This window comes from Protomyctophum bolini (genome assembly GCF_963924005.1).
Source record: "Protomyctophum bolini genome assembly, chromosome: 22".
Classification (NCBI taxonomy): domain Eukaryota; kingdom Metazoa; phylum Chordata; class Actinopteri; order Myctophiformes; family Myctophidae; genus Protomyctophum; species Protomyctophum bolini.
This window is the reverse complement of record NC_137883.1, coordinates 7,230,528-7,251,482: the sequence shown is the minus strand read 5'-3', so window position 1 is coordinate 7,251,482 and position 20,955 is coordinate 7,230,528. Positions and strand designations below refer to the sequence as shown.

The 20,955-nt window shown below is 42.1% G+C and overlaps 2 protein-coding genes across 3 annotated transcripts; one reads left to right on the top strand and one right to left on the bottom strand.

Moving 5' to 3' along the window:
* Positions 1–690: 690 nt before the first annotated feature.
* Positions 691–12,060, bottom strand: ccdc80l2 (coiled-coil domain containing 80 like 2). 2 transcript variants are annotated; one of them, XM_080756839.1, is made up of 12 exons: positions 11,347–12,060; positions 11,068–11,156; positions 10,261–10,434; positions 9,892–10,043; positions 8,988–9,296; positions 8,009–8,258; positions 7,268–7,424; positions 6,471–6,607; positions 3,966–4,111; positions 3,192–3,295; positions 2,877–2,957; positions 691–1,746 (listed from the first exon to the last, which is right to left on the bottom strand). In XM_080756839.1, the coding sequence occupies exons 1-12, from the start codon at positions 11,618–11,620 to the stop codon at positions 1,409–1,411; spliced, it is 2,211 nt and encodes a 736-aa protein (XP_080612965.1). In that variant the 5' UTR covers positions 11,621–12,060; the 3' UTR covers positions 691–1,408. The 2 variants fall into 2 exon arrangements, with proteins under 2 accessions (XP_080612965.1, XP_080612966.1); XM_080756840.1 differs by having other exon boundaries at positions 9,892–10,037.
* A 2,163-nt stretch (positions 12,061–14,223) lies between these two features.
* On the top strand, positions 14,224–17,234 carry atp5mea (ATP synthase membrane subunit ea). Its single transcript, XM_080756069.1, has 4 exons — positions 14,224–14,325; positions 15,552–15,606; positions 16,445–16,543; positions 17,018–17,234. The coding sequence occupies exons 1-4, from the start codon at positions 14,290–14,292 to the stop codon at positions 17,041–17,043; spliced, it is 216 nt and encodes a 71-aa protein (XP_080612195.1). The 5' UTR covers positions 14,224–14,289; the 3' UTR covers positions 17,044–17,234.
* The last annotated feature ends 3,721 nt before the right edge of the window (positions 17,235–20,955 follow it).

The following is a 20,955-nucleotide window of genomic DNA, read 5'->3' as shown; positions in this document are numbered from 1 at the left end:
GTTTATCTTATGGGCTAGATCTTGCGCCACGCCTTAACCCTTATCCCTAAACTTATTTTCCATCTTTAACTATATTTAAAAAAAACATTTACATAGTCCAAATAATATCTACAAGCTCACAAAGTGTAGATGTAGAATCAGCTAGTTCAAAATAAGTAAAAAATGGCAAATACGTTTAGGGATAAGGGTGGCGCAAGATGGAGCCCATATACTGTATCTTATACATGAACTGTATGTGTCCTTGATGCTAAACAACACCCAAAAGTGACAAGTCACATGACTCAACTCTATGCACTTTTTTACTTTTTTGCAAGGTCAGAGAGGAAACCAAGGTCAGAGAGGAGAGACAGGGATTGGATTTGAACCCTAGGGTCCTTGCGCGCCCGCTCACATGGAACATTATACTGGCGGAGCCACCAGGCACCCCAAACTCTTATGTATGATGCACACTACTCTAGATTGCCTTGTTGACTTTGATGAAGACGGTTATGGGGATAAGAAAGTATTCATTTTGACCAGCTGAAAGTGTTTGCAGATGTTAAGTACCTGCTGTTTAAAGTAAATGCCATGGACGAGCCATATCCCGAGGCAAGGGTCATAAACTCTCCGTTTTACTGTCGTAGGCTGTAGGTGTATAATGCCATGGCAGACGGCAAGCCTTTAAAAACAGATGTTCACTTAACACTTCGCTAAACAAAATACTATTTATTGTAAAAAATACAAAAAAACAAACAAAGCTGAAGTACATGCAGTTTCATTGTCACGATTGAAATGTTTCAACACAGTGATTTTCCATTTGTGTTTCTTATACACAGGAACGTTGTTTGGATTAAAAGGTTTGGACAGAAGTCTCGCCAAAAAGCACAACCTATTTGGAAGAATATTCTTCCTGTTCCATTGTTGCTGCAATCAACAAACATAAACATCTCATGCTTTTCTTGCGTGATCCAGGATAAAATGATGCATGATAGATCATCACCATACTATTCCATCTATAAGGCAGCCAAAGCACCATATTGTAACATACAGTATATACAACCCTATTGGCAATTGGCAAATTACCAATTAAGCCCCATTTAATACGTAAGCTATTCGGAAATAGCCAATCTAAAAGCTCACAACATCATGTCAAATGATCGCGACGCCTTGTGAGCTTGCGGATCTGCTGTTTTCAAAAGACTTTGGGAAGATTTGGACGTCATTTGAAACACTTCTGAAACGGGACATTATTCTGCATAATGAGTACGTTTACTTCACGGTATAGCTTAGGTATATTTTGACGCCAATCAATTTTCTACCTTCACTTAAAAAGTAAAATGTTGAACACCACATTGTGGCACCCGCTTTACTTCACGCCAAAAACAAATTTGCTTGCTGCTTCCGCCACACACACACTCCGTAACCATCCTCAGTCCTGCGTGCGGCGGCGATACAGATAGCCGTCCTCTGCGTCTTCCTCGCCGTAGCCGTGGTAGCTCCCTCCTCCTCCTCGGCTGGCCTCCCCAGCGGCGGAGCAGTGGATGCCCAGGCTCCTCTGGAGCCTCTCCTCCTGGCCACGGAGCTCCGTGGAGTCCACCAGGTCGTAGATGCTCTCCAGGGACCACATGGGCGACGGGAACCAGGCCTTGACGTCGCCGTCCTTGCCCACCACCAGCATGCTGAAGTGGTCCCTGCTGATCTTCAGCTGCTCCCGGAGGTTGTTGACCGCGTCCCGGGACAGGGGCTCCAGCTCCGTCTGGCTACGCCCTGCGGGGTGGAGGGGGGGGGAGATTAAGCCCATTCTGACCTGAGATCAGATTCTAAAAATGTCTTCTACATCCTGACAGTTTTCTGAAAAAGCTATGTTTCTATGTCAGTCGTTCTTCGATTTTTCGAAGATAGCAGACCTACAAGTTCGTAGCGCGCCACTCGGTGGCGCGCTATGAGCTTGTAGATCTGCTATTTTTCAATAGCTAAAGCATAACATAATGCTAACACCAAAATGGGTTAGAAAGAAAACATGCCTCTATACCGAATCGTTTTCAATAGTGAATGGAATTCAAATCAATAGAGGGTATGCGCGTGACATCATCATCAAACCCGGAAGTTATGCAGGAATGCCTAATGACTTAAATGCCTAAACTACTTTCTGGCCTTGACAGCCCATACATCCAAACAAGAAAAGTCCTATCTGAAACAACATTAAACAATGTTAAACGCACTTTTCCTTATTTATTACTCCTTTAATGCTTAGTATGAGGTATAAAGTACAGCAGCCTTGTGTTCCTAAAACAGAAAGATTGGGTATTGGGTAAGACTGTTATGTATCTTTCAGGACCTTTCACTGCTTTGTCTCAACCATTACTCAATGGCTCTAATTGAATAATTACTTGATGTCAACGAGGTTAAAGTGTCATAATTAATGATGATCAGGACCATCCAAAGACTCAAGAGGATCCCTGGCTAACAAGACAAATATGCCTTAAAACATTATACTCTATAACAAAAATTACTAAATAAAAACACCATCAGTATTTTATTCCTTTCATAAATAGAGCATCTTTCACTCAATAGGGACTGTTTGGACTATTTGCGCCGCCCTCGTTGAAAACAATGTATTTCAAACTCCCGCTTGTCCCTCTCCAGGCTGCATGAACAGCACTCGGTTTCTGCCCCCTCAATAAATACAACTCTTTTATTAGATGGCTCTGGGCTAGACCACACATATGACATCATCAGCTTGCGACGGGAGCAGTCCCAATTGAGTGAAAGATTCTCTATTTATGAAAGAAATAAAATATTGATGGTGGTTTTTATTTTAATTTGTTTTGGCAAGTATAATGTTTTAAGGCATATTTGTCTCTTAAAGGTTACAATGTATATTCAATGCAACTCACCATTGAGGGGAAACAACTCCACAGTTCCTGAGGATCCTTCTCCTGATCCAACTAGCTTTAACAAGGCAAAGTGCCGTATACCTGGAGACAGAACATTTTCAATAGATCAAACGTTGTCCTTTCCTCTGTATCCACACGCCTGTCTAACTATGAATGATCCATATGATCCAGAAGGTTGCACACAATAATCTAATCAGGTCTATATAGGCATAATGACCTGTCTTTTAAAAGTAGACACTGACTGGAGCTATAAGGTCATATTAAAAGGAATATTACAATAAGTACACTGTATCTACATTATGGTCTGTAACTGACCCATAGGACACTCCTGTCCACCGAGGGCAGAAAGCTGCTGCTGGTACGAGTACTCATCTTCAGAGGGGGTGGAGATCAGCAACAGTCTCCTCTTAGACACGAACCTATAGACAGAGGGAGTGGAGATTAGCAACAGTCTCCTCTTAGACACGAACCTATAGACAGAGGGAGTGGAGATCAGCAACAGTCTCCTCTTAGACACGAACCTATAGACAGAGGGAGTGGAGATCAGCAACAGTCTCCTCTTAGACACGAACCTATAGACAGAGGGAGTGGAGATCAGCAACAGTCTCCTCTTAGACACGAACCTAGACACAAACATCTGGGTAATTAATCAACCACACTTTGGAGACTCTTATGAATTATTAACAAGACGACTGGGTCCAATAATGACGTGGCTGCGTATGATGATTCCATAGTTTGGGCAAGGTTTTTTCAGCACGTTTTGACCACCATTCGTCGATGGCTTCGCTCTGAAAGTATAATAGAATCCAATAACAGCATCCACGCCAAAGTTGTGGGCAACGCGAGCCCCACTGACTTCAATTAAAAAAGAATAGTTAAATGTAATATTTCAAATAAATAAATAAATAGACCCTCTTATAGACAGCTTAGACTCAGAAACAGGTATTGCCAAGTAGGTAGAGATACGGAAACTTCTTTGCAAGAGACTTGTAAATGTTCTAAATGTTGTAAATGTTCCATTTTTGACAAGCTGTTTCACAATGAGGCATTGCATAGGAGTGATATATACTGTATATACAGTACATGTACCTAAGCAGTGAATTCTCCGGCTCTTGCTCAGTTTTGGAGCAGGATGGAGGAGCCAACTTCTCTTTTTCCTTTTCCGGCCGCCGTGATTGAAAGTTGTCAATGTATTCCAACAGAGCCATGGGCGATGGGGGAGCCTCAAACACTTTCTGGAGGAGGGAGAACGGTAACAGTTTACAATTTAGACATTTTAGCAGAGCCAGAGAAAGACGTACAAAGTACAAGATTGGAGTAAATAGCATAAACCCTATACGCCAGTTTAAGGTAGAAGGGTACCCACAATAAGCCTCAAACACGAGCGCAAACAGTTTACTGAAGGACCAGCAGCAGGGTAATGAATACATGCACCTGCAAATGGTCCAGGTGATTAAGTAAAGACACTCATGTAACCACAGCCAGAGCCATAGATTAAGACAGAGTTATGCAATAAACTCTGTTCACTTGGGGCCAGTCCAATGGCGGCTCTTCTAATCTACATAGACTTCTATTGGTTTGTCCCTATTTGAAGGCTTCAAATATAGGGACAACCAGAAGTTTACGGAATGCATTGGAGTCTATGGGCTCCCGCAAGTACATGAAACACATGACCGGGCTGTCTTCTGCCCCCTCAAAATCACAAAATCGCAACCCAATCACTGTAAGTGCTCTAATCCAGACTGGTTCCCAAACCTTTTAATGTCAAGGACCCCCAAATTGATACTAATTAGCCTGCGGACTCCCATTTGAAGAGCTATATCCCATGAGAGAAGATTTTTACATTCTAATTTCAAGGACCGCCAGTGTGACATGCATTAGGCTACGGGTCCCCATTTAATGGCATTTTTATATCTGGGACCCTGATTTATATTGTAAAATCAATGTTTAGTTAACTCTGAGAGTGTACAAATGGAACCAAATGGACCCGTTAGGACCCTAGTATTGCTTTAGTCCGTAGACCAAAGCATGTCAAACTGGGGATCCTTGAAATGAATAGGTTTCGGAATCACTGCTAGAGCCGTAAAATCTTCTCTTATGGGGGTCACTGGCATATGTTTTCAAATGGGGGTCCGCGGCCTAATAAATGTTGATTTGGGGGGGGGGGGGGTCCTTGACATGAAGAAGTCTGGGAACCAATGTGCTAGGGGCTGAGCTAGAGCCTGCATTTGGGTTTTCAGACTGCAGCACAAAATGGGGAGTGAATCCGTGGTCCACTCCTGACTGAGGGGGGTTCATTCCACAGCTTGGGAGCCGCAGGAGGGAGAAGAGTCTAGACAGGTTGGCCAGGGTTTTTGGGAAGCTGACCCTTGACCTTTGGTTAAGTGTGGGGGGGAAGGGGTTCTCATGCCCCTGAGCTTAAGGCCGGCCTTAACCGTGCCCTCGATTGCCTTGAACTTCAGGTCATCGCCTGTTTTGAATTTGGACGCGTCTGAAGGGAATGCACTTAGGGCTCTGACATGAAACCGTATGGGAGGTTGAAGACCAGGTGTGCTGCCTGCAGCATTCCGGAGCACTTGTAGTGGTTCGAGTGAGCAGAGACAGTGGTGTAAAGAGTACTCAATTGTTTTACTTAAGTAAAAGTACGGAATTGAAAATGTATTTGAGTAAAAGTACAAAGGTATCGACATCAAAATGTACTTAAAGTACTAAAAGTTAAAGTATTCACAGTGCAGAATGTCCCATTTCACAAGTTCAAAATGTGTACAAAATCTATTGAAAATAGCAGATCTACAAGCTTGTAGATCGGCTATTTTCAAATGGCCGAAATGTATAGGGTTGAAGTGGTTAATGTATGTTTTCTAATCAAAATCTCCAAAGTAACTAGTAACTAAAGTTTTCAGTACACATTTTGGCTCCGAGGTGTAGTGGAGTAGAAGTTAAAGTATTGGAAATTTGGAAATACTCAAATAAAGTACAACAAATACCTCAAAATTGTACTTAAGTACAGTACTTATGTAAAAGTACCTATAGTTACTTTCCACCACTGGAACTAGATGGTCATTTATATGGATTGTCCGTGTCTGGAATTTGTCTGTGTAACAGTGTTCTTATTTATTTCCTCTCATCATCCCAAAATCCATTGTGTATGCCATGGTGGTGAATAATCTATTTTTGTGTCTTAAGCATTATGTTATGCTTTAGCTATTTTTGAAGAATCGTGAAAATGTGGCGCAAATCTTTGAATGTAAATGCTTTCACAGCGAACATTTTTAACTCAAAGCTTTGCTTCTGGGAGGGTCCCTGGAACAACATATCTTCAGATGGGCGTCGGAGGCCGCAATTACATATCATTTTTGGGGGTCCTCGACATGAAAATGTTTGAGAACGACTGACATAGAAACATGGGGTTTTTCTGAAAACTGTCAGGATTTAGAAGACATTTGTAGAATCGTCCTCACGGTCTAAAATAAAGTATTGGCACTCTGGCTAATTGGCGTGTGCGGTCACTCTCTTGTTGTTTCAAGATATCCCTCTTCAAGTAGGGAGAATAATGGCATCAGACAACCCACCAGCCGCCGGAGGCCTCCTTACATTGGGCTTGATGTCGTAGTCTGTGACTGTCATGGAGAAGAGGTCAGACGAGGATAGCCCGAGCTCTGATCTCACCAGGGCGATCAGGTCTGGATCGGTAGACTGTTCTGGAAGGTCGCTGAGAGGTGGCTCAGAGCCTGGAACACACAGTCCCGCACGCACGCATACGCGCACGCGCACACACACACACACACACACACACACACACACACACACACACGTTTGAATGGACACACACCAAAAAGCTGAGCCATAATGTAACATTGAGAGTGTAAAAATGCCACTCCCCAATAGCGCCTTGAAATACATTTATGCTTGTCATTCAGAAAATCTATTTGTTGGCGTTTCCCTCTCTTGTTTTCCACGGTAATAGTAAAACATAGTCATGTATTAACGAGTAAAAGGTTCAAATGGACCGTCCATTACTGTCTGTAACTCTGAGAGTGTACAACGTATTTACAGTAGTTGTACTCTCTTAGAGTTATGGCCGCTCCTTGAAATTTAAATTAAAAAAGAAAATTAAACTGCCTTATAAAAAATTCACATTTTGTGTGAAGTGAGGGGCGCTGTTATTGTCATTCATCATCATACATCACATGCCATGATCAACTAATCAAATCATCACATTTGCCGTGCTACAAACACAAGCACAACTCATACACACAAACACACAAAGCTGTGCATAGGAGGGGCTGCTAGCGCCTCCCACACTCTCACACACACACACACACACACACACACACACACACACACACACACACGCACACACGCACACACACACACACACACACACACACCTTGCTGGTAGTGTTGCAGGGTGAGCGTTGCATCGTGACCTTCACCCACAATGGTTGCCATGGTGATCTTCCTGGTGGCGAAGTCGCAGTGTCTCTTCTCGTTCTCCTCCTTCTGTTGCGTGTACAGCGTTGCATGACTGCTGGGCGTCGAGATCACCTGCAGGAGTTACAGCAAACTCAGTGGAATCGGTGAATGGCGACAAACACAGACAAGAGCATCCATAAACACAACTTTACCCATTTTGGGGGGCGGGAACCCCCTTTGGTGTTTTAGCATTATCTTATACTTTTAGCTATTGACAAATAGCAGATCCACAAGCTCATAGCGCGGCACCGAGTGCTGCGCTATGAGCTTGTAGGTCTGCTATTTTTTTTTTTTTTTTTAATCGTGAAAATGTGGCGCAAATCTTTGAATATATATTATTTCAGAGCAAACGTTTTTAACTGAAATATTTGCTTCTGGGAGGTCCCTGGAACAACTTCAGATGGGGGTCGGCGGCCGATTACATACTGTATCATTTCTGGGATCCTTGACATGAAATAGGTTGAGAACCACTGACATATAGAAACATAGGTTTTTCAGAAAACCTTTGGGATTTAGAAGTAATTTCTTTAGAATCGTCCTCAGTCCAAAATGGGTTAAGTATATGTAAATCTGTCATGTAAAATGGTACTAAATCACACACTTTTTCTTCTAATATATGTATACATGCTATCATGGACCGAGAGGTAGGAGGTTACCATCAGTCTTCTCGTCCCCGTGATCAAACTCTGCACAAACTCCTTGAAGGCGGTTTTATCCTTTTCAGTGGCCTCTCTGTTGGACTTCTTTCCTCGTCCTTTCCCCTTCTTCCCTTTCTTTCCTTTTTTCCCCTTTTTCTTAGAGCCGCTTTTCTCTGGCGAGCCGTCCTCTTTGTCGTGCTCCTCTGTTCTGCGGTCGCCACTCGTCACGGCGTCTTGTCTCTGTCCTCCTTCCACGTGGGAGTCGTATCTAAAGACAGGATGCATTTTGAAACGTTATCGTTGATCATGAAACTGAATTTCCGCATGGACTTGGGAGGGTATAACAACATACTGATTTCATCCAATACAGGCCTGGAAAGCTTCCAATATCTGAAGGACAAACATGACCTGGAAAAACAGTATTTACAGTTAAGGCACCATTTTGATAAAAACATAAAAATAGACAAACCTGAAACAGATCTGATTTACATCTTTACAGAAGCTTATAAAGGGGAAACCACAAAAAAACTGATATCAAAACTATATTCGAATATATTTTCTGCTAAAAAATCACTCCACATCATATGTCAAACTTAAATGGGAAAAGGAGGCAAATATAACCATCACAGAAGAAGAATGGCTGAATATATGTAATATGATATCCACAACCACGAGTTCTGGCCTATGGAGAGAATTCTCATGGAAAAACATGGAAGCAGGGAATTGTTGGAGGAAATGCAATAATACAATGGCTGCACTTCCACGTATTCTGGGACTGCCCAAGAATACAACAATTTTGGCTAGAAATAGTATCAGACATTAATGCAATAATGGGCTTTGAGATTGAATTTGAATTTACAAGTGTCTATCTTTGATAAGACAAAACAGAGCTACAGTAGATTATGGACATGAAGTGAAAGCGTTGCCGAACACCCCCAGTTTATCTATAATTATTTCGACAAAACGCACGGTTTAAAAATACGAAAACCCAGCACACCTGTTGGTCTTCACTTCCCCATTGCTCCTGGAGACGCCCTCCGGAGATTTGTGTGACGTTTCCTTTTCGACGCCGCTCGAGGCCTTCCCCTCTGCGGACCCTACGGCAGGTGGCTTACGGATAACAAACCTCGAGCGCCCGCGCAAAATGTCCTGGACCTTGTTCTTCAGAACCACTTTCTTGTTCACAAGCGCCGGCCTTCTGTGCAACACAGAGGTCACATTGCCGTGCCCCTGAGAGCTACGTCCCGTTTTCTTCTTCAGGGTTCTCTTTTTCACCACAATCCTCCTCTTGGTGACCCGCTTGCACCTGATGAAATACAAAAAAAAGTCAGTAGACACTAGACAGTAGACACTTCTTAAAAGGACACTTCACCCTATTTGCAAATTATTTTATTTTAATGACGTTTAAAAGATGATGAACACTTTCCTGGGGGTCTTTATGTGTGTATAGTATGTGGTTTTAGATATTTTAGATTTTAGCAGTGAGCCCAGTGTCTCTGATGTCATCGACACTGGGCTCACTTCCTTCCTGGAGACCAATTCCCATAATGCTTTGGTGCACTGCTCCTCCTCGTGGATGGGGGGAGGGGCGGAGGGCTGTCTTACTGAGACAGGTAGTCCAGGAAGGAAGTGAGCCCAGTGTCCATGGCATCAGAGACACTGGGCTCACTGCTAAAAATATCAAAAACCACATATTACACACATAAAGACCTCCAGGAAAGTGTTCTTTCCCCCCCCTATAATTATAATTATTATCCCACGATTTTGCAACCCATTTCTTCACCCAGTGTCAATTATCTAATGTAATCCTGGGCGCCAAACAGCATTGGCCACACCTCCAGGTCTTAAGTTAAGTCATAAATAGGGCCCAAAGTATGTAGATTGTAATGACGGGACAATACTTTAAAGGGGAGCCTTTTCGTGTCATCTTCTCCAGCCTCCTCATGGGGAACTGGTCAATGACTTCCAGAACCGCTTCCACCCGAACTGGGTAAGGGAACCGCTCACTGACCCGCAGGTTCTTCTTCAGAACCAACATGGAAAATGCCTGCTCCTGGTTGGAAGAAAAGGGCCAAAACACGCACGCACAGTATGCTTCCATTTACAAATGTGTACAGAAACACTTTTACATAGTGTTTAAACGATGTTAATAAGACCAATATAAGGCTTTATTTTTTAAATATGCTTCATCTGAACTTTTAAATGGCACTATAAAATAGGGTCCTGGTATAAAAGAGTTTGAGAACCCCCTGGTCTCTATAATTCCGTACCTGGTTGGTGAGCTCAAGGTAGTGAAGAAGTTTGCTAACAGTGTCCGGGTCTAGACTCTCTACTACGGCGTCTCCTTCAAAAGTGGTCTTCTGGATGCGGCCTTCCATCATGGCGTTCTGAATGATGGTGACGATGTAGGTGTCTCTCTCTGCCAGGCGGCAGTTCAGGCCCTCCTGTTGGATGGAGGGGGCGGATGGAAAGAGAAGTGGAAAGAAGAGGAAAAGGAGAGACATTTTTACGTGGTGCAACCACTTCATTAAGTAGCTTTTTTGTGTCCGTGGGTGGCTGGGTGGCTGGCTGGCTGTGTCTGTCCGAGCACGAAAATATAGCGTTTGGTTGGTTTTCACACTGGGTGTTACAGTACAGTACAGTACAGTACAGTACAGTACAGTACAGTACAGTACAGTACAGTACAGTACAGTACAGTACAGTACAGTACAGTACAGTACAGTACAGTACCCACACGGTAACTCTGTCATTTCTCAACCGTTTAGGACTCAACCGTTTAGGACTCCATCATTGACAAATCTTACTAGCCCATGGTGTGCGATCACTTTTATCAGCCCTACGGGGCTGATATAGCAGTAGCTGCGGCCAATCAGCCCAAGCTAAAATGCCACCACACATTCACCTCTCACTGTGAGTGGCCTCGCTGCTGAAGGAAGTTGTTTTGTTGTCTTTGTTTTACGAAAATAAGGCTATATGGGTATACAAACGAGTACCCGGGGCATTTGTTGCAGCAGTCGGTAAACAATGTCAGACAATGAATGAATGCCACAGGTGATAATTACTCCATACAACAGTACCTGTTCCATGTCTTCCAGTTGCTTCTCCATCATACGGAGGTAGTTGTCACCATGGGATGGAGATGTGATCACCCACAGTCGTTTCTTACCTGTGAGGAGTATAGGGTGGTGATTATTCCATATTGTGCTACGTTAGATAGCTGTATGCATGCATCCATGCCACATGTGGATAATACAAATCCTTCAAATAAAATAAAAAACAATCCTGAAATGAACATCGAGGATTTTACTGTGTACATTTGTACTGTGTTAAACGTAGGTAATTATGGATATAGTTACCAGCGAAGTTAGCCAGGAAATCAAGCTCTGGTGCCAGGTTTGATGAGGGGTCCTCTATGCCCCTGTTTTCTTCTGGTTCCCTATCCTCGTCCAGCCCGAGCCCCTGGCCCAGCGCCTCCAGGTCGGAATAGTCTCCCCACTCCCTTACATTGGGGTCCAAATGATCCTTGGACTGGCTCTGTCTTTTCCCCGTCCGTGCTGCAAGCAAGTAGTTACAGCCCCACAGAAGGACAAGCAGCAGCAAAGACCATTTGGAATGATACAAAATAGACATCGTCTTCAACCTGGACTGCTGGTTATAGCTTTGTTTGTTGATTAGCCGGTTCGATCGGTCAGAATCAAGTCACAAATAATCCTTTCGCTGCACACATTTGTGTAGTTATTTTATCACCATCAATACATAGATACGATCTTGTTCTTATTAGGTCACAACCATAGGTTTTGGTATTGGAGGCAGCTTTGCACTGACTTTTAACCTACTTTCCAATCCTTATTGTACACTCACAGAGAAAAAGAGAAAACAGAGAAAAAGTTCTAGAATCTCTTCTGCTCTCAGAACTCCAAGATGGGGAAAAAACAACAATACAACAAAACTACAGTTTCAAGTCAAAAGTGAATTTAAAATCCTCAAAAAACAAGTGCATTCCACAGGAAAGAGAGGGCAGCACCAAATACAGCTGGGCTGTAGCACTGCTGGCTGTTCTCTCTCTAGCAGAGACTGAGACTGAAAGAGACTTTGCAAAGTCCTTAGTCCTCTGTTGCACACCAGCACGCACACATGAACACACGCGTGTGAACACACACAGACACACACACACACTCTTGCGCGAGCGTGTGCACACATTCCTGGTTCACATTATAGCCAAGCGTTGTTAACAGGAAACTCATGGAATTTTCTTTAACTTCAAAGCATTTTCTCCCTGAAGAATCTCCCTCGCTCTCTCAATCTCTCTGTGCGGTTCTGCTAATGCACACAGACACGCACACTCACAGTTCACACACACACACACACACACACACACACACACACGCATGCACGCACGCACGCACGTATGCACGCACTTATGCAGACTCACGTCTCATAGCTGACACATACAGTAGCATACAGTACATGTGCTGTAAAAAACACACATGCACACAACCACACATCATTTGATCGCTATAATGTCAACACATCGGTTGACTCTAGGTTCTACTTGTATCATTTACTGCAGCTGCAGGTCAACACACTAATATTCATTGTGGGGGCGTTGCACAGACGACCCCAATATGTGGAATGAATTCAGTTACGGAATGACAGTTCAATTAAAACATGATGTGGCTCCTCAGAGTTATGCAATGCACCCTATCTTTTACAACAGCTGGTCTAGTTTACTCAGCAAGAGACCTTTTTTTTCTTTTTTCTACCCCTTCAGATTTATGCAAGTGATACTATATTGGCTGAAATCAGAAAATGCCTTAGTTAAGCTTGATTTATAATTGATTTGTACTTTGTTGTGCGCCATGTGCCATGTGCACTGCTGATGTAGCTTCTCTACAAGCTCAAACACGTTGCAGGCTTTTTTTTTTGGGTTCTTCTCTGGGTCAATCGATTCTGTAAAATGTAGTCTACTCTACTGTAGACCTACAGTAGAAAATCCATAAACCTTTGCCTACATTCATTACATCCTCTGATTAAGGGTACCGTTAATTAAGGTTACTCTCTACATTAACCAACATGACACCTGGTGTCCCTATTTTGGGCATGTTTTTATAAGCCTCACAACGTATGACGGTTATGGTATGTTGATGTTGTGAACATCAACATTTTCGTTTTCGAGAGGGTCCAGCAGAGAACAATACAGTAGACAAAAACATTACAACAAATACATCCATGCATACATGACAAAACAGAAAGCTCTCCCAGATTGTCAGCTCCCACCCCACCTAAACACCCAGAGAATAAGGCACTTAATGCATCATCATCACAAATGCATGCATGCATAGTATACATACATACATACATACATGCGGCTAATGATGATGACAACAAAACCTGTCTGCTTCTGTAGGTCAGGTCAGGCGAAACACTTGCACATCATGACCACGAGGAGGCAGTAAAGGTCATTGCACTGTTGGTATTTTAAAAACTTTTCTGCCACCAGCATGCAGACAGAGAATCTGATATTTAATTTGTAATGCTATAATATGACCATCACCATTGTCATCTTAATGCATAAAGTGTTAAGCTCAATCAGAGGAATACATGACAGTGTAGTAGTGTACAAGATGCTTGGGAGGTTCTCCTCACCGTTTGAAAAAAGTAGTGGGATGTCTGGACTGGAGTATGATGATAGATACTTCCAAACTCCAGATGGAAGGATTTGAACATTGTGACTCTGGCTCGAAATTCGAATTGAGACACTACCGAGACTAAACTGATACATGTACCTGAAATCGCTTTGTCTCTGCCTGGCTTCTCTTTAATCAATGCCGTTGTGCATTTCATCTAGGTATTTCACAGGAAAGAAAGGTAGGCCTATGTTTTTTATTTGGACAATCCAGACTTGTCTAGTAGAGTAGAGACAGTAGAGTAGACACAGTGAGACGAGAAGAACACGGACAAAACAATGTGCAGCGTGCGATCAGCTGTTTAGATTATTGTGCATTGTGGCGTTGTTACATTGTAAAGTTACCGGCCGGTATGTGTTTTTCTTCCCTTCAGCCAGCTGGCAAATATAGCGGTGCATGGCACTTGCATATCTGGTCTACAGAGGATGCGGAAACGAATAATGACCGGAAATCGTATGTAGGCGGGCCGAATATGAGCATACTGCCTGGAAAGACCGGTGACGCGAGGTGCCACTCACTCTGACGTCTTTATTACGTCACACTTTACCCCGCCCTCCCCGGAAATTCACTGCACTCACTTCGTTGTTTTTTTTGACAGAAGCAGCAGCAACCATGGTTCCTCCTGTTGCAGTGTCGCCGCTTATCAAGGTAAGAAAAAACACACAACAACGTGAATTATATGACGACATTGAGGCTCTTTTAATTGCTTATTTGCTGTAAAACTTCAAGAGAATAAGTGACTGACCTCTTCTTGCATCGTTCAGCTGGCAGTGGCAACCTACTAGCAGCCATGCTAAAGTCTGTTAGCATAGTGTGCATGCGAATGACATTGACAGTTGGAACGGAGGAGTCGCTCCTCTCAGGCAGTAGTTTGTATTTACAGTAACACAAACATGACGTCTTTTACATGATGCATGGAAATGATTTCATTGTCATTCGTAGACGCATATAACCACGGCATGGAATATCTGATTGCTTAGAGACACAAGGTCAATGCAGTGACTTAGTTGGAATTTTGCCCGTTATACACGTTATGCTCATCGATGCAAAATCTCTGATGAGAAGTGTTATGTTGTGAGTGAGATTGTAGATCTGCCATTTTTGGTAAGGGATATTGTAGAAATGAGCGAATCGCTGTGTTCATCATGACAGTTTATAGAAGGTCAAGATATGTTTCATTCGATCATTCCAGCAAATATGGAGTAAACTCGTTAAAGCCATCAAATGTATGTTATCTGCCAGGTTATTTCTTCTGCATGTTAAAAGAGTTAAAAGACTAGTACTATTAAAGTTAAAATACTATAGTATTGGTACCCACTCACTGTACTACTATTGAGGTTTTCTCGAATGTCTGCAGAAATGGACTAATGCTGCTGATCCTGTCACCTGCATACTGTTTGCTGGCACATGAATTGCTCATGTATGTTACATAGCCCTGTTCACATTCTAATTTGCACAACATGAGGAATAGACTAGAGGATTGTATCTGTCTTCCATCAATGCATTTAGAAACTTAAAAGTTTCAGCTATATTATATTTTCTGCGATGATACATTGACAGTTTTTCATGGGTGTTTTGTTTGACAAAGCAGTAGTTCATTGATTGGCAGAATAAAACCAAACATGGCAACCAACTTGGAAGTTAGTCGTTAGAAAAATGATGGTTTATTCATTGTATCATTTACCTTTCGAATCCGATGAATCCACCGCTCACTCACTTTAATAGAAACACTTCTGAGCTACTGTATAGTGTCAAGATTGTCACTTTTATGAGAGACCATTTAAAAGAAATCTCAGAAAATGTATTTTCTTACAGTAGCCATTGTGATGTGTCATTGTTAACAGTGGCTAATCAGGCTGAATCTTTTCTTTCAGACGGCCAGATGGTCTGCCTTGTTCCTTGGCATGCTCTATGGAAAACAGAGGTTTGGTAAGTGTGTGTTAACCCATTTCGACCAAGACTACTCTACGTCAGTCGTTCTAGAACATTTTCATGTCAAGGACCCCCGGAAATATATGTAATTGGCCACCTGACACCCATCTGAGAATATGGTGTTCCAGGGACCCTCCCAGAAGCAGAGATTTACAAGCTCTACAATCTACAAGCTACAAAAATCTACAAGCTACAAAAATAGAAGATCTACAAGCTCGTAGCGCGGCCGAAAACCGAATATGATTAAAATGATATATCTTTTTTCCTACCATTGCTGCCATGGCTGTACCTTAAAGCTACCTGATTTATTGCAAAACTTAACTTAAATAATAATCACTATTTATTGGGTCCATAAAACATTTATTCAGCTCTTTTGAATGCATTAATTGCATATTTGCTGAAACCGAATAGGCCGAAAATGCCTATTTAGCCATTTTCTGCCAAATATTCGGTGCATCACTAGTTAATAATGCATGGATCTGTGTGTATGTTAGACAGTGCTGGGCGATATTGACACGATAACATTAACTTTGGTCTAAATACCGGAGATGTACCGATGCCACATTTCTTCGACTGCATAAGTTGCGTGTCGATAAGTCTGTCTGTAATTTAAAATAAATCTAGGACAGACGGTTCTCAAAGTTAGGTCCAGGGACTCTCAGGGTTCCTCTCAGGGTTTCCATGTGTACTCTGAGTCATGGTGCTCATACCTTGAAATGAAAGGGTTTGAAAGAACCACTGACATATCATGTAAAGACATATCATTGAATTAATTATTACATACAAAACATTACAATTCAAGAGTGTTTTATCATCTCTCACTGTCGTCGTGCAGAGTACCTGAAGCCCATCGCCGAGGAGGAGAGGAAGATTGAAGAGGCAGAGAAGAAGGCCCGAGAGGAGCAGGAGCGAATCTACAAAGAGCTCTCTGAAGGTAACCTCTATTATTTAATTCAGTGGTTTTCAACCCGTTTCATATCAAGGTCCATTATTTAGTCTGCATTTGAGCCACGGACCACCGTCTGATGAGATTTAGCCTCAATGTTTTGAATATGATTTTGTCCACAATTCCATGCTGTATTAATGTGGGTACCATTAGGAGAGATAACAGGCAAAGGTTGGTCAAAATAACAATTCTTAATTGTGTAGACTTCTTGTAAATTAAGTAATGCTGATGTTTAGCAATAATCTCACTCTTGAGAGCATAAAATGAAACCAAATGGACTGGTTTAAAGATCTATAAGGTTCTATTTGTTTACCAACTTTCCCTGATTTAGCTAGGGACCACCTGGAACCCCCTCAAGGACCACTGTTAGTCCCCAGACCAATGGTTGAAAACCACTGATTTAATGTCTTATATTAGTGGACAACACACTGATAGAAATGTATCTTTTTCTCTCCTCTGCAGCCAATTCTGAGAGCATCCTGAAGTAAATGCCTATGGACCCGGTATAACAATGTTCTGTCAATAAAATGACCAAGTTATTTTTCATTTATTGGAGTCTCCTCATTTCTCTATTTGATTCTCAGTGGATGGGAGCGTTGCACTAATGCAGTACTTTACACTGTAATAATTTAAGCATTAGTTTATTGGTGTGTGCCAATAAAACAAAATGGAAATTTGAGTACTTTGTCCTCCATTGATTTGAAATTTGGGATGTGCAATTGTGCATGCTACCTTTTTTTTGGGGATTTTTTTTTCTCCAGTTCCTATTTTTTGAGGGGAGCTAGCACCTCCAATGCAGGAGCCAAGTCTATGGACTTTTAATGTTTGTTTAGAGCCTTTTTAACAAAAGGCAAATGACAACGTCATCTGGCTGATATAATTTCAGTAGGCGCCCTCACTTCACCCGAGTGAATAATTTAAAATTTGTATACTGGATGGTTTTAGCCACTCTACAGAGAAACCCCATTGATGTGCAAGTGCAACCTTACCTTATTTGGTAGTACTTTACACGTTAGAACCTGTTGATCAACGGCAAGCTCTAATGGTGTAGTGGCCCCTTCTCTCCTATAAAGACTAAAGCATTTAGATGTTCTGTTTTCCGTGTGCACCAAGGCATGCTACTAAAGTATATAACTAAGGCTTTAATCTCTATGTACAGGCATACATACATTTATGTGTTGGTGTGTTTTTTTACGTGTCCAGTGTAAGATGAGCCCTCGAGGAAGAGCGTGCCGGTAATCCTGCCCTCTTTTAGCTGCGGCAATCCCAGGATTGAGGTCAGGGGCCAGAAAGTGCAGTGTGGACAATATAGTCTGGGAGCCGTGGGGATGAACGTGGTTTTGTCGGGAAATGTTTTTTTTCTTTCGCAACTGATTCTTGTAGCTTGGGGTCACCTCTTAAGAATTCAAGAGGGTGCCCAGTGATATTCCTTGGGCATTTTTTGTTATTAACCCCATAATGCCCGAAACGGTAAAAATCAACCCAAAATAGAGTCTTATGGTAGTTCATGCACAATGCTTGATCTAAAATCTAAATGCATCACATTTGCTTTCTACAGTGTTTATACATGAAAGTGGATGTGTACAGTTCATTTGATTTAATATTTATGCATTTTTAGATATTAACCCCTTCATGCCCAAAAGAGCAATATACCATACAGTTAGATTAATGACGTTTTTTGCAGAGTTATCCATTCAAATTTAAGGCTTCAAATTAGCTTTCTACAATGTCTGTATTCATGTTTTTGTGGAAGTGGTCATGCACATCATATCCCCTGTTAATATGGTCCAATGATACCAACTAGCCAAATGTGTCTGAAACCCCAGAATCAGAGACGAAGACAAGAACTAAGTTTACAGGAATATTAAAAACGGTAAATCCTATCTAATATTACTAGTGTGACTATGGGTGCTAAGTATGGATGGCGTGCTGCGTGCTATGCTACATGTGTGAGTGTAATACCTTTGTAATAGTGTAAGAAGCTTAGGGTGTTGTGTATGTAAATGGAAAGGTGGGTGTTATATAATGTGCTGCAAGTCTATCGATGAGCCCAGGGAGTTTTTCTGGGAATCGATGTTGGGCTTAGTCAAAGTCAAAGTCATACGATTTGTCACACACGTCACCGCAGTGAAATTTGTTCTCCGCATTTGACCCATCTCTTGGAGCGGTGAGCTGCAGCCAAGGAGCGGTGAGCTGCAGCCGTGCCGCGCTCGGGAATCATTTGATTAGTAGATTGGACCCCCCAATCCAACCCTTTGATGCTGAGTGCCAAGCAGGGAGGCATTGGGTCCCATTTTTACAGTCTTTGGTATGACCCGGCCCGGGGATCGAACCCCGACCTCCCCGTTTCAGGGCGGACACTCTAACCACAAGGCCACTGTCTGGTTAGGAGTGTCGAGAATGTTCTGGGTGGTGGGGGTAGGTGTTCCCATGGCCGTGGGAATGAACAGGCCTATCTTGAGCATCCTACACCAAAACATTGACAGAACATTGTGCATGACAAACCATGTACTCTAGTGACTAGAGTACATGGTTTGTCAATCTAGAGTCAAACCAATCTAGAGTCTAGTCTACAGTTACACTTTTTGGAGTTACATGGGTTTGCACTCTTGCAGCCACATTTTATCATTTCCAAAATGAAGTCTGGGGCAGGTTTGCAATCATCAGGTAGATTGGTCTTTTTTTCCTTCCAAACTTCTCTGGGTCCCATGCTGGTGGAAGATTCCCTTCCACATTTCGCCATAAAGCTGCTTGAAGATTAGAAGATAGATGCTTGGCCATTGTTGACTTGATGTCCACTATTGCCCTATCCTGGCTTGGAGATTCCATAGTGAGAGGTACATCCAGTCCAGCTCTGGCAGAGTAGTTCTGGAGTAGTTCCAACGGATTGTGTGGCCCTGGTTTTGAGGGTAGCTACTGGGACGTAAGTCGGGACTTGATCACCCCGGCTGGGTCGCCTGAGTGAGGGGTATGATGTTGGTACACCCGAAACTCCGTTGACCTCAGCATACATCACTGAGGATACGTCCCAGGTGCATCCATGCGATGTATTTTTTAGAAGTATTGAAAACGTAAATTGGATGGTTTTGATTTTGATGTTTCCGTGCAGATGAAATGCTAAATAAAGGGTTAATATGCATTAATCTGAAAGGAAACATTTAGTACATGACCAGGTTCACTCATATACCTTGTAGAAAGCAGATCTGAGACTGTAGGCCTATACTGTAAATCTATGACACAAACCTTAATGGGTGGATCGTGCGAGAGACATGCAGCTATTGTATAAGAGGCTTTGCTTACAGTTGAGTCATCAGCAAGTCTGTGACCTAGATGAAGTGAGACGCAAGTTCAACAAACGTGTTCGAGTCCACAGATGAATGGTTGTGTGCATCCATATTAAACATGTTCAGGTGAGGAGAAAATTGGATGAAAACAATGGCCCTTTTACTCGTTAAGGCTAAGGACTTGCATTTTGTCTAAAGATTATCATTAACAATAGGTGTGCACGTATGTAAATGTTAATTTACATACCGGTATCACAATTTAAGCTACAGGAGTACAAAGTCAATGAGATCTTAGTTCAGAAAGTATACGTTTTCTTTATTAGGTAATGATTGTATAGTGGACAAAAAGGTGAGCTTTAAAATCCTTTAAGCCTTTAATCGGCAGCATAAAGGTTGAGAGCCCATTATGAACATTGTAATTAAGAACATTTTGAAGTCTGACAAATCTACAACAACAAAAAAAGTTCAAGACTTATCAAAGACTCAGAGTTAAATTATCTATCTGTATTCTAGACAAACATTTGGGTATTTACAGTGATAGGAGGGATTTCTTCCCGTTATCTTTCTATAATACCTTGCAAAGAATCATAGAAATAAGAAATATTTGCCCTTTTTGTTAAACCTTTGGCTCATAATACAAAGATGATGTCTGTCTGTCTGTCTGTCTGTACTCTGTAGGCCAAGTGCCTCTGCCATGGGTTCACACTTCACATTTGTCTGCTGGCTTCGCAGTAGCAGTTTATACCCATTTTGGGCGGGAACCCCTTTTGGTGTTCGCATCATGTCATGCTTTAGCTATTGAAAAATAGCAGATCTACAAGCTCATAGCAGGTCTGCTATTTTTGAAAACTGTCAGGATTTAGAAGACATTTTTAGAATCTGATCTCAGGTAAAAATGCGTTAAAGAACCACCATCCCTCCATTCTTCTGTGCGTTAGAATCTGGTCTCAGGTCAGAATGGTTCATTGATGTTTATGACGCAGGCTTATAGGGTGCAAACTTTTTTTTCTTTTTTACCCTAGCTGGGTATTTTACTGTAGAAATCATTGACTGTAGCATCACTTGATCACTTTTATCATGATATTCATAATCAAGTTAAATTTGTAAATATTGAAT

What these genes read in the sequence shown, in the direction of transcription:
- atp5mea (XM_080756069.1), top strand. Translation starts at nt 14,290, where the DNA reads ATGGTTCCTCCTGTTGCAGTGTCGCCGCTTATCAAG. An exon ending in CTATGGAAAACAGAGGTTTG is followed by an intron (nt 15,607 to 16,444) that starts GTAAGTGTGTGT and finishes GTCGTCGTGCAG; the next exon opens with AGTACCTGAAGCCCATCGCC. An exon ending in CTACAAAGAGCTCTCTGAAG is followed by an intron (nt 16,544 to 17,017) that starts GTAACCTCTATT and finishes TCTCCTCTGCAG; the next exon opens with CCAATTCTGAGAGCATCCTG.
- ccdc80l2 (XM_080756839.1), bottom strand. Translation starts at nt 11,620, where the DNA reads ATGTCTATTTTGTATCATTCCAAATGGTCTTTGCTGCTGCTTGTCCTT. An exon ending in GGGGAAGTGAAGACCAACAG is followed by an intron (nt 8,259 to 8,987) that starts GTGTGCTGGGTT and finishes TCCTGTCTTTAG; the next exon opens with ATACGACTCCCACGTGGAAG. An exon ending in TGGACAGGAGTGTCCTATGG is followed by an intron (nt 2,958 to 3,191) that starts GTCAGTTACAGA and finishes TTCTGTCTCCAG; the next exon opens with GTATACGGCACTTTGCCTTG.